Source organism: Phalangium opilio, unplaced genomic scaffold (assembly GCF_054372755.1).
Source record: "Phalangium opilio isolate 3A_F unplaced genomic scaffold, DU_Popi_V2 ptg000002l_1, whole genome shotgun sequence".
NCBI classification, from domain to species: domain Eukaryota; kingdom Metazoa; phylum Arthropoda; class Arachnida; order Opiliones; family Phalangiidae; genus Phalangium; species Phalangium opilio.
Window position 1 is genome coordinate 1210846 of NW_028324144.1, and position 12169 is coordinate 1223014.

Genomic DNA, 12169 nt, shown 5'->3' on the forward strand with positions numbered 1-12169 from the left:
ACACAAACATCCCCGGGAAACGACCTGGAATTTTTTTGACGGCTTTGTTTGCCACCAGCTGAGTCGTCCCCACACCCATACACGTCACCCGAAGTTTTTTATGTGAATTTTATTCTCTCTAAATTGGGGGGGGGAGGAGAGATAAGGGGGGGAAACCCTCCCTTTGTCTTAGGAGATAAAAACATCCGCCTTGTCTCGTTAGTTAGAAAAATAAGTCATCCCACGTTCCTTCGCTCCCAGGAGCTTAAACTTCTGTCACGCAACAACTGGAATGGAGATTTAGAAATAATTAGGCATGCAGAGCTTCTATTTTTTTTAATCTTTGATTCGAAGCTAAATTCTGCTTACGGACGGGTTTATCTCTCTCCCCCTTCCCCCCTCTCTCTCTCCCCCTTCCCCCCCCCTCTCTCTCTCTCTCATGCAAATTAGTGTGATCTACTTCCACGTTATTTTTTTGTAATTGTTTAATTACAATTAGGAACTCTCAATCCAAACGTCGGCTGGCTAATTATTTTTGTATCTCCAAGGAATAGTGGTGTATAAAAACACGTATTCAAAGGCTTAGACCGTCTTCTTCCTTTTCATTGGTCGCTATTGTTAATAAGATATCAATTTCCAATTTGTCGATATTAGTACTTGGCTGTCAAAAAAAGCGAGAACCGACAACTTGTAATTGATGGAAGAATTATTGGTCGGATTTTTGTTTCACCCCCATATAATTCCGAGTTCAATGAACCATCTCTTTCTCTGACTCTCATCCTGGCTTTCTAGATTATTGTTTTCTATTTACTTCTACGTATAGACGTCTAACACTATTAAATACGACATGTAACCAGAGGGAGGCACCCACCGAGCTAATGAACTCCTGCCCCACCTTTGTCTTTAAGCTTCTTATTTTGTGGACGATTGTTTCCCTTTTAGTTACCGTTAAGGGATTAGCCCCCCCCCCTGGCGCTGACTTTTGGCTTATCGCCAAAGATTTTCTCCTTATAATCCTTTACTTTCGATTCGTCATCATCAAATCCAATTTTGAGACTGTTTTTAAAAGAAAAGGAACTAAACGTGGGAAATTAAAGGCTAAGCCTAAATCGAGGTTACCATGGCAACGACCCCATGTTCAACCGTTTCATTTTAGTATTAAGTTTAAAATGGCGACAGGGAGCAAATTGTAATTCCATATTTGGATCTATTCTTCCAAAAATGGGTCTTGTAATTTGATTGGCGCTCGTTTTTGGAGGGAGGGGTAAGATCTATCCTCTTTCACGTGACCTCGTCGTACCGTTGCTAAGATATCTCTCGCGTTACCCGAGACTCTGCGAGAGGTAAATTCCAAAATCTCTTAGGGATTTTTGTCTAAAACTGTTTTCGTCGTATCTCCTTAAAAAGATTTATATTTTACAGAGTAGATATCGTAAATATAGGCAAAAGTAATAAAAGATTTGCTGGGATAAACTGTTTCTTAAGTTGGGGTAGTTATGGAGTATCTATTCCTTTCCGAGAGAGAGAGAGAGAGAGAGAGAGAGAGAGAGAGAGAGAGAGAGAGAGAGAGAGAGAGAGAGAGAGAGAGAGAGAGAGAGAGAGAGAGAGAGAGAGAGATAGAAGGGCTTATTTCCCCTCCGGCTGTCGGTTTTCCCTCCAGGATTTTTCCCTACCATCTAGAACCATTTCTAAATAATAATCCACCAAGACTACCCGGAGCGAGAGAGAGAGAACTGTTCTTTCTTTCTGTATTTCTTTATTCCTTGTCGTCGAAGAAGAGAGTTTGCAGTTTGTCCCCTTAAAATATTTACGTAGGGCGTCCTTTCCGTGTCCTTCCCTCGGAACAGACTTAAGCAGAAATACACTTTTTCCTTCAGAAAAATAATAAAAGTCTGTCGTTTGAAGTAGTTCTCCAGATTGATATAGCTCAGTTACCGAACGTTCTTATGGCGTATTCCATTTGCCCGCTATATCTCGAGCGGATCTCAAGCCGAGCGCTCGCTATATTGGAAAACGGAGGCCCAGAACACTCGGAGAGCGCCCCGGTGCGGTAAATGGAATACGCTAATACGGACAATTTTTACTTCTAGCGACGAATGTCTATTTAGCCGGGATTTTATAAGGGCGTTCCTGGCAACCCTCTCCTTCGTCATTCCTTCTTCCACATGCAGTGAGTCGCGTGCAAAATAAACTTTTTTAAAGTTTGATACCGGAAGTGAATAAGTTCGTCTCGACTCTCCCCCCACCCTCTCCGGATGTATTTTGCCCAACTATCTTTTCCCCGTTTCTAAAATACGCCTACCATTAACAATTCCAGCGGAACAGAATTTTTATATCCGAATTTCCGAGTTTGGACGTGTCTTACACACGGGTGTATTGCGGGGATGCCTTTGCGCAGGCGCCCGTACGAAATACGTTAGTTTGATTGCCCCTGTAAGACGGCTTCTCTAAAACAATTTTTGAATCACTCCGAAAATTGGTTTTGGAGAAACTTAACCGCGCGGTTTCCATTCCTCCCGAACATTATCGCCTAACGATTCTTAGTAGAGAGGTTAAGCAATTATTTTTCCTGTATAATTTGAATGAGTTTTGGGACCAATGGGGCTCGCGTTCCGAGCTCTCCTTTGGTTAGACGTTACGGGCTATCAATTACTTGATTCGGTTGCTATCTTAATGACGCTTCCTACTTAGTATCCTTGCTAGGGGAAGCTCGTTAAAAGGCAAGCCAATTGCGGACGTTAACGAATGAGTAAGTCGGAATGGTCCGCTTCAGCAAATAAAACTTGTAGTATAGTTAAGTTTCCAAGATACTCGCTATCGTTTAAAACGTTTCCCGCCTTTCTTTGTACTACTATTTCCCTCTAGGGGAACGTAAAACACCTATCTTAGATGGGAGGGGGGGGGGTCAAGTTTTCACGAACATCTGTTCAATTGGGATCGCGTCTCCGCCTGAAATTCTTTACTTCACGATTTTTCTTAATTTCTTTTTCTCCCCCATTGCGTCTCTCCGAATGGACCTTTTCAGAGGAGGGTTGGTATTATAATCTGGCTTGCCTTTTCCTTTACAAGTCATCTTCTAATTTAAATAAATTTGCGTATAAAGATCACCTAACCCGGGTTTAACATCGAAATAGCTCTAATATTCCGCCTTGGAGTGTTTTGGAAAGTAGTTTTTTTAGGCAATTGAAGTGCCGCCCGCCACCAACGAAAGGATTTTAATCAAATTTAGTTTAAAATGTGGCCACGTTTCCTCGTGTATTCTATATTTTCTAGGATCTGTATTTCGTTTTGAAGCTAAAAGCTTTGGGAAGAGTCTTAATCGAGAATTAAAATTATAATTAAGAAGCGAGTTTGCTATGCAGGATATCTTTTAAGGGCGTTCATTTTAATTACTAATCAGTAATTAATGAGATGGATCTGATCATCTAAAATTTAATATATTTACTATTTCGAATCCTCATTTCGTTCGTAATAAGAATTTCAATTATTTAGCTAATGAAAGTCGTTCGTCAAGGCTGCATGGCTAATCTTCCCCTATTACTGGAATTTGCTCTCAAAGTCGCGACATATTAGTTTCCTCAGGAATGCATACAGCTGCTTGGAATCATTGTTTCCGTGCCATTTTCTCAACGTATAATCTATCTCCCTGCGCGTTTTAAACTAACATGGAAGATATGTTTACACAATGTTTCCTATTATGCTATATGTATTCCTGGTTTCCTTAAGACCATATATCCATGGGTTGTTTTCGAGTCTGAATGTAGGTAATTATACATTTTTGAAAAGCGGATGAGAACTTTAATCCCAAGCAGATTATTTATTCCACTTGATATCGTGTTCCGTTCGAAGGTGATAATTGGTTGGGCACGCCGCTGCCGGTGATTGATTGATGCCTTCTTTGCCATATTATAAATGAAGCTGTCCAGTTAAATTCTCCCCGTCGGTTTTCACTCGCTGCCTTCCATTTATTTCTCTAAAATGAGGATTAACGCGGCCGAAACGAGTTGCAGCTCCCCTCTCTCACGCTTTAGTTCCTTCCATCTATAATAGAAAAGTCGATACCGATAACGATACGAGCTGAAAAATGTTAGCATCACCAGCTTCGAGCTTTTTCGCTCGCTAATCGAGCTGAAAAATTCACGACCGATCCAGTGCACTTGGATGAACGCCCCAACCCAAATTCCTTTTCCTCTTTCCAAAATTCCTCTAGAAAGTAGACAGCCAGCGAGCCCGGCCCGGCCCTGCCCGCCCGGGTGTCCATGGGGGGAAAGGGGTGACTCTTATTACTGATAAGAGCTCTCCCTTCTAGTTGCCCTTCAACGGAGTTATCGAAACTCAGTTTTTAGTTAATATTTTGATGGTGGCGTTTTAATTTCCGGCCACTGAGGAGAACGAACTTCAATTAAAGCCATACGACTCGATAAATCCACACCATAAACCAACTCGAGATATACTCTCGCTCGGAAATGGAACACGCCTTAAGAGGATCTAAGATTTTCTGTAAGGTTAACAGTAACAAGAGCGATTGGCAAATATTCCGTCGTTTATCCGTGTGTCATTCCGAATTACAATCGGACCGTGGCATGCACTAGCTCCTTTCCCCTTTGGGGCATTTTCCTTCTTGACCTTTCGTCGCCCATATCCTCCAAGTGTGATCTTGGGATTTACACGCTCCGAAAGGTCACCAGCATCAGCGCCACCTCTCTCTCTTGCACTATGTTGGGAATTTCATTTTGTTTATCCTCACTTGGACCAAACTCTCCCATTGCGAGATTTGTTGGCATGTAATGATATTCTTAGCTTCCGCCCCCAGTACGGATATAGTAAAATGCGGGTTGAAATGGCGGGATTTAATGACGTCATTAAAGAGATTCCACTCGCCTTTTCGCTCTCGTTAAAATCTAGTTAGCCTAGCTTATGATACTCCGCATTACCGAGGCCGGAGAGCTAGCTATGCTGGACCCCGCACCCATTGTATTGGGAAGCCCGAAAGATGTTCTGTTCAAAGGATTTAGAAAGTTCCTTGTCGTTATTAAGGCCTCTTTTATAATTAGGAACCCCGTTTAATACTAAATCGTTTAGTTCGTAAATAAATAATATTCTTTAATTATCATGACGAGTCCGCGTATCTCTAAAAGAAAAATACACATCTTTGCCAGTTATAAGCTGATGCGCCGTGTTGACTCTGATAAGAAGAGCTAGAACAGTATATAAGGGACACTCAAGAAGACGAGTGTAGGTTTAAGAAGATGTATTTGACTGAGGGTGGGTCGCTTACAGAGTTTTTCTGTCTTTTTTGTAAGTCGAGTCATTTTTTTCCACTTTGTTTTCGAGCCAGTTAACTCGTAAGAGAAGCGGGGAAACGAATGTCGTTTGTTGTCGGCGTGGTTTCAACTCTGCCTCCCCAACCCAGCTCCTCTCTTTAAATAATCGTTTCCGCTCGAAAACTAGTCGTTGACGACACCCTTTCACGCCCCAAAGACGACTAGGGCTGTCGCCACCCCCTTATTCGCCCACCCTAGATAAAAGAGGGACTAGTCTTTGGGTGGGCGAAATGCCCAGCTGCATCGTTCTTTATCAATTTCAGTTTGGACATGAACAAGGTGCAATAATTGATGTGCATAGTTTTCATGATTTTTTATGAGAATTGTCCATTGATTTTTGTTTGCGTGACCATTGACCATTGGTAGATTCTTGCCTACAATGAAACGCGTCGTAATTAAGATTAAAGTCAATTTATCGTTTACTAACGTAGAAACAAATGTTGCTTGCTGTTTTGCCTAAATGGTTGGTGCCAGTTGCGCGGTTAAACGATGTCACGTGTCATACTTTTAGGTTATTAATTAAATGCAACGATATTCCGGGAATTTTGACGTCCTCCTCCTGAAATGAGCTCGAAAACGGATGTGTTTTTAAAACGCGGAAAGACACGGAGAGAGAGAAGACATTTTTTACGCGTAAATAAAAAACAAGGTGTTCCCCTGAAAGACGTACGGAATGAAGAAAACTAACAACCACTTCTTGCCTAGTTTCCGAAAATGAGCGCGAGAGCGATGCGAGGGGGGAGACACTCAACAACAAAATGACTTCAATTCAATGGACCGTTAAAGTGTTAAAGCTAAAAGTGAACTAACTTGTCACACTGTCTCTCTCCTCGTCACGATGACTAATATAAGGTGCGCCATCGCAATTTTTGGCTTGATTCCAGAAAACAATTTCAACAACCACAATCCGTTCCAAACAACGGGGGCGTGGGGCAGGGAAGAATTCGACGGGATAACAACAATCACTTACTAATTAAGTTTATTTAATAATTTCTTCCAGACTTGGATCGAAGTATGACTCCAACCATGAATGACAATGGCAGCTCGAAGCAGTCACTGACCCCTTCTCCGTTACTTGACATTCACAAAGGCAGACCCGTCCGTCTCCAGGTGCGAGTGCTGGTGCCAGTCAAAGACCATCCCAACGTAAGACGTTTCTTTCATTTTTAAAACGCAATTACGGGGCTTCTTCGCAGACGGAGGAAAGAAAAACTGTTTGCTTACGTTCGGGGCCATCCATACCCCGTTAAAAGGTTTTTTTTTTCTTTTTTTTTCTTTTCTTACGGCAGTTCAATTTTGTGGGTAAACTTCTGGGGCCGAAAGGAAACTCGTTAAAAAGACTTCAAGAAGAAACTCAGACAAAAATGGCCATCCTCGGAAGAGGGTCCATGAGAGACAAAGCCAAGGTATTAAACGAGCTCCAAATGAATTTACTCGGAACACTTATCTTGATTGTATTGTTAGGAAGAGGACTTAAGAAAATTAGGCGACCCGAAACACGCGCATTTAAACGAAGAGCTACACGTCGAAATCACTTCTTTCGCGCCAGCCGCCGACGCCTACGGCAGACTGGCTCACGCTCTCTCAGAGGTCAAGAGATTCCTAGTTCCCGTAAGTATCTCCCGTTATTCCCTTCGCGGACCTTTTTTTGTTTCAAGTACTTGTCTTGTCGTTTCCTCAGGATTATTACGATGACATTCGACAGCATCAACTCCGCGAGTTGGCAATCTTGAACGGGGACCGCAAAAAGGGTAAGGGCAACGGGGGCGAGGTTTCTGACGGTAATTACGAGGAAGGGGATGACGAGCGCTCCAACGGAGCGTCACCCGGACCGGGTACGCCCGCCCCACCGCCACCGCGACCCGTCTACGGACGGCATCAAGCACCACCGTCCAAAGCGGAGCGAGGGGGCCAACAATCTGGGCGCACCATCTCCAGACAACTCAGAAGAACTTACCGACAGACGAGCGGCGGACAAACGAGGCTGACCACTTATTTGGCCAAGGAACCTAGAGTGCAGTACATCAGCGACGAGGATTACGTACGTATTACCAATGCCTTTAATCTTAATCACATTAAGTCTTGGTCTTTGACTGTCGCAGGTATACGACGAGGGCTATCCTCCAGAAACCCCCGAAGTAGTCACCAAACAATTCCCCAGACTAAGGTCAGTCCCCGGTACAACTTAATTCTAACCCAAACGCGAGGCGAGTTCATCACCCAATCTATTATTTCCGGTTAACAGATCAGCGCCTTTCGTTGACTACGAGGACCATTTGACCCCCGAAGACATTGGCGACGTCTACGAAGGTAACGGCTACGGACCGAAAGAGTTTGTGGGTAAGTTCTTACCCCCCCCCCCCTGGACGTGTTGTAGCGACGATACTTAACAAGGATTATTGACTAGGCGAAGAATGGGTATCGTCTCGTGGAATGGCGGCAGCGGTCAGCAGGTTAAAAACGGCGGCGGGTCGCGGTGTTTCGCGTCCGGTGGTTTACAGAGAACATCCGTATTTCCCCTCTTCCGCCACTCGTTACTAAAAATAATTAAATAAAAGGTCGAGATGAGCTGAGCGGCAAAGCAAATCGCGAGCGCGTCACAACAAATCAACCCACCCAATAAGAGACGAGAGGAGGTCGCGTCGTCGTCTTTTTCGTCTTTTCTAAAAAACGCGTACGTCTCGAGACGTCTGCGCGTCATTTTTCGATAGACAAGAGATAGGATTACCAGAAACAATGGACGGACCAAAGGTCAGCCTGCCAGTGGCCAGCCAAGCCAATCCAAGACATCCGAGACCCAACAACAACAACAACAACAACAACAACCAATTGGTTTCTCACTCTCTCTCGATAATTCTATCGAATGTCTATATTCCCCCAAAGTTTTTATTTTTACAACGGACGATCTTACCTAGGTAATTATAGAATTTCTTTTATTTCCTCTATTATTAATCGTTAAATGAACTCGTCGTTTAAAACCTTAATTAATTAATTAATTATACATTAAAGAACGTGTGGCTAAATTTTATTGACTTAAATACGACAAGAAAACAGTTTTACGTCATTCCTTAATCCTTAATTTCCCCCACCCCCCATATATATATTTTTCAATTATTCATTTACTTCTGGTTTTAGTAGGAAAACTACCATCGTGTTAGTAGGATCCATAAAAATGGTTAGACTTAATTAATTGACTAGTCGAAATTAACATTTACCTTGGCCCCGCCCCCATCCATTTAGATAAACGAAAAAAATTGTCTAAAAAAAAAAACATTGCCTCTCAAAACTTCAGTGGTGCGCAAAAATTCAAAAACTTATATATATGACGTCACCATTTTTTCAAAACTAAATATTATTATTATTATTATTATTACTATTCTTATTAGTGTTTATAAATTTTATTACGCATTGTCTATAATCGCCAACAACAACAACATTTCTACCCATAAACGCGATGCACGGAGAGAGATCTACTCGTTACGTTCTTCTTAACCTCTCTAGAGAACCAAGTGTGAAAGTTTAAATAAAAACCATATTTAAAAAATGTTCTAAATGTTGCGGCTAAAATTTCGGCTTTAAAATAAAAAGACCTGTAAAAGATTCTTAATTAAATGGCATTTTAAAATGAGACGCTAAAATTTTCTTCGTCTGATGAGAGAGTGGATTGAAGTTACGCGGCGGCGATTGCATCCTCCTTACCTTGGGAATGTTAAAAATCTCCCACCCGGTTTATCAGAGTATTATCTTCATTTTTTGTATCCGTTTTTCGTTCTAGAAGAAAAAATATAGAAAAAATATAGAACAAAATATATTATTATACATAATTAATTATATATATAAAAAAATTTACGACAACTTTGTAAATAAAAATCTTGTTTAAAAAAAAATTGGGCCAAAAAAAAAACAAAAAAAATCGGGCGCAACTTTTCAAGAAATCAATTTAAAAAGGTATTTTCTTAAAATTCATCCTTTATTTTTACATTTTTTAACGCGTCGCTAACTAAAAATGGCAAAGTCAGTTATTCGAAGGACGCCGCCATCTTGGATTTCCTAATATGCTTTTATACCAAAGGCTTACTTCGACTTTCGGACTTTTGTTTAAAAAATCTCCGCATGATTTATTTTCTTTCCCGGATTTTCTTTAAAAACCGTTTGGCAATTTCTTTTCTTAAAGTCAATCCCTAAAATTTAATCCAACTAAATCTAAATTTTAAAAAAACCGAAATTATTTGAAATAAATTTGGCGCGAAAATTAAGGGTATGATCAATTGCACGTTCGTTTGTGTTGCCAATTTTTGTACTGTAGTTTTGAATCTAAAATATTCTTTCCTTATTTTTCAGATACGATATTCTACGCAACTCTAATCAAATATTTCTGTATAATACGAATAAACGTTATTTTTATTTATGTTGTTGTTGAATTGTAATTAGAAAAATTAAGCCTATGAAACGAGCACATTTGAATACTTTTTTATTATGAATTAAGCCTAACACGATGGTCGAAACATTTAAGGGAAATTTTTAGCATTTTTGCCATATTTTTCAGCATAAAAGAAGATAAAAAAGCTTGAGATAACCCTCGTATTTTTCCTTTTCAAATTTTGCGCCATAATTTTCAAAACATATAGTTCCTTGGTTTCAAAAGGAAGTATCCGAAGTAACAATGAACTGAACTGAATCTATATGTGAACCTGTGTTGAAGAACTTGAAGACAAGTTGGAGCGGCTGGAAAATGCAGCACGATGATGCAAGTTTAATTTTAAACCTTATATTTAATTTAAATTTAATTAAAATAACTTTTAAAACAGGTAATTTGGAGCATAATAAAGAGCACGTTTTGTTCCTATAAAGTAAAGTAAGTCTCTGTGGGAACTTTTAAAGGGTTTTATCGTAAGCCTTGGTCTTTCACGTGGGCCATACTGTGTTTTTGTACTTTAAATTTGTATAGTACAATCCATGTTTCGATGTTTTTGTGGCGCTTTGAGGTTGTGTTGACGTAACTTAAGATTATTTATCGGTATTTTTCTATGTATTTATCGTATTAAGCACGAGAAACACCCAACAGTTTTGTCGTAACGAGTATAATTTGACGGGATTATGCAATCGTTCTTCATGTCCACTGGCCAACAGTCAGTATGCTACAATAAGAGAGGAAAATGGTAAATTAAATCGGGTTATTTATATCCCTAATTGAACTTTGATCATCAAAGAAGCTTTATTCCCGTAGGCATATGTTATTTATACATGAAAACAATAGAGAGGGCTGCATTTCCTGATCGTTTATGGGAAAAAATCAAACTTTCTAAAAATTATGAAACAGCTTTACAGCAAATTGACGAGAACTTAATCTATTGGCCCAGTTTCATTAAACACAAATGCAAACAGAGATTCACAAAAATTGTTCAGTATTTGATTCGAATGAGAAAATTGAAACTGAAAAGAGAGTAAGGAAGTCGCGTATCCCCTTGATGAGTTCGTCCTTTACTTTAACGAAGACATTTTAATTAACGATGTTTAGAAAGAAACTAGTGCCCTTACAAAGAAAAATTGAACGTCGTGAAAAGAGGCGGGAAGAAAAAGCTCTGATTGCTGCCAGATTAGATAATGCCATTGAGAAAGAACTCTTGGAAAGATTAAAGAAAGGAACGGTGAGATCTTAACGGAAAACCCAACATTCTTGGAGATTTAGGCCTAATTCTTAATTAAACTCTTTAGTACGGTGATATCTACAATTTCCCTCAACACGCTTTTGACAAAGCATTAAACAGTCAAGAAATTGAAAGTGAAACTGAAGATGAAGAAGAAATAGAAATGGAACGAGAAGACGAAGAGGTTTTTTTTTTGTTTATTTCAACTGGATTTTTTAATTTTTCATAATTATTTTATTTTAATTAATTTAATTATTATTGTCAGGATGACAGTGGTCAAGTAGAGTATGTTGCTGCGGACGATTTTCAAGAATCAGATGATGATGATGAGGATGACATTGAAGATTGGAAACATCAGGATTCCTCTTCCGATGATGATGATGAAGTGTCAAAGAAGGGAGGGGCTTCCAGCTCTGGCTCTTCTGTCGCCAAGAGGAAGAAAGCCACTCTAGAAATTGAATATGAAAATGAACCCTCAACATCCAAAAGGCCTAACTTGACCTAGGCCTAGTTTTATTTTTATCAAGATTAAAATGAAGTTGGAGTACTATATTTCTGCTCCCATAGTTACTTAAGCCTATTTTAGCCTACCATAGAAATTTAAGCCCATTTAATCTTCTCATAGTGAATTAAGCCTAATTTGGCGTCGGGTAGTGAATTAGGCCTAATTTGGCGTCGGGTAGTGAATTAGGCCTAATTTGACGGCGGGTAATGAATTAGGCCTAATATTGGCGTAGGGTATTGAATGAGGCCTAATATTGGCGTAGGGTATTGAATGAGGCCTAATTTGGCGTCGGGTATTGAATTAGGCCTAATTTGGCGTCGGGTATTGAATTAGGCCTAATTCGGAGTCGGGTATTGAATTAGGCCTAATTCGGAGTCGGGTATTGAATTAGGCCTAATTCGGAGTCGGGTATTGAATTAGGCCTAATTCGGAGTCGGGTATTGAATTAGGCCTAATTCGGAGTCGGGTATTGAATTAGGCCTAATTCGGAGTCGGGTATTGAATTAGGCCTAATTCGGAGTCGGGTATTGAATTAGGCCGAGTCGGGTAGTGAACTAGGCCTAATTTAACGACGGGTATTGAATTAGGCCTAATTTAACGGCGGGTAGTGAATTAGGCCTAATTTGGCGTCGGGTAGTGAATTAGGCCTAATTTGGCGTCGGGTAGTGAATTAAGCCTAATTTAACGGCGGGTAGTGAATTAGGCCTAATTTG

The 12169-nt window shown here is 40.2% G+C and overlaps 2 protein-coding genes across 2 annotated transcripts in view; both read left to right on the forward strand.

Moving 5' to 3' along the window:
- LOC149718146 (KH domain-containing, RNA-binding, signal transduction-associated protein 2-like) overlaps positions 1 to 8933 on the forward strand; it is a 69526-nt gene extending 60593 nt beyond the window's left edge. Inside the window, exons 3-9 of the mRNA XM_089869019.1 lie at positions 6304 to 6449; positions 6593 to 6709; positions 6768 to 6914; positions 6985 to 7344; positions 7406 to 7470; positions 7549 to 7643; positions 7711 to 8933. Coding sequence (XP_089725145.1) covers positions 6304 to 6449; positions 6593 to 6709; positions 6768 to 6914; positions 6985 to 7344; positions 7406 to 7470; positions 7549 to 7643; positions 7711 to 7844 — 1064 coding nt within the window. The 3' untranslated portion in view covers positions 7845 to 8933. The remainder of the gene's footprint in view (positions 1 to 6303; positions 6450 to 6592; positions 6710 to 6767; positions 6915 to 6984; positions 7345 to 7405; positions 7471 to 7548; positions 7644 to 7710) is intronic.
- A 1066-nt stretch (positions 8934 to 9999) lies between these two features.
- Rbm13 (RNA-binding motif protein 13) lies at positions 10000 to 11498 on the forward strand. Its single transcript, XM_089869324.1, has 7 exons — positions 10000 to 10050; positions 10112 to 10158; positions 10350 to 10462; positions 10531 to 10747; positions 10822 to 10951; positions 11019 to 11135; positions 11217 to 11498. The coding sequence occupies exons 1-7, from the start codon at positions 10036 to 10038 to the stop codon at positions 11454 to 11456; spliced, it is 879 nt and encodes a 292-aa protein (XP_089725450.1). The 5' UTR covers positions 10000 to 10035; the 3' UTR covers positions 11457 to 11498.
- The last annotated feature ends 671 nt before the right edge of the window (positions 11499 to 12169 follow it).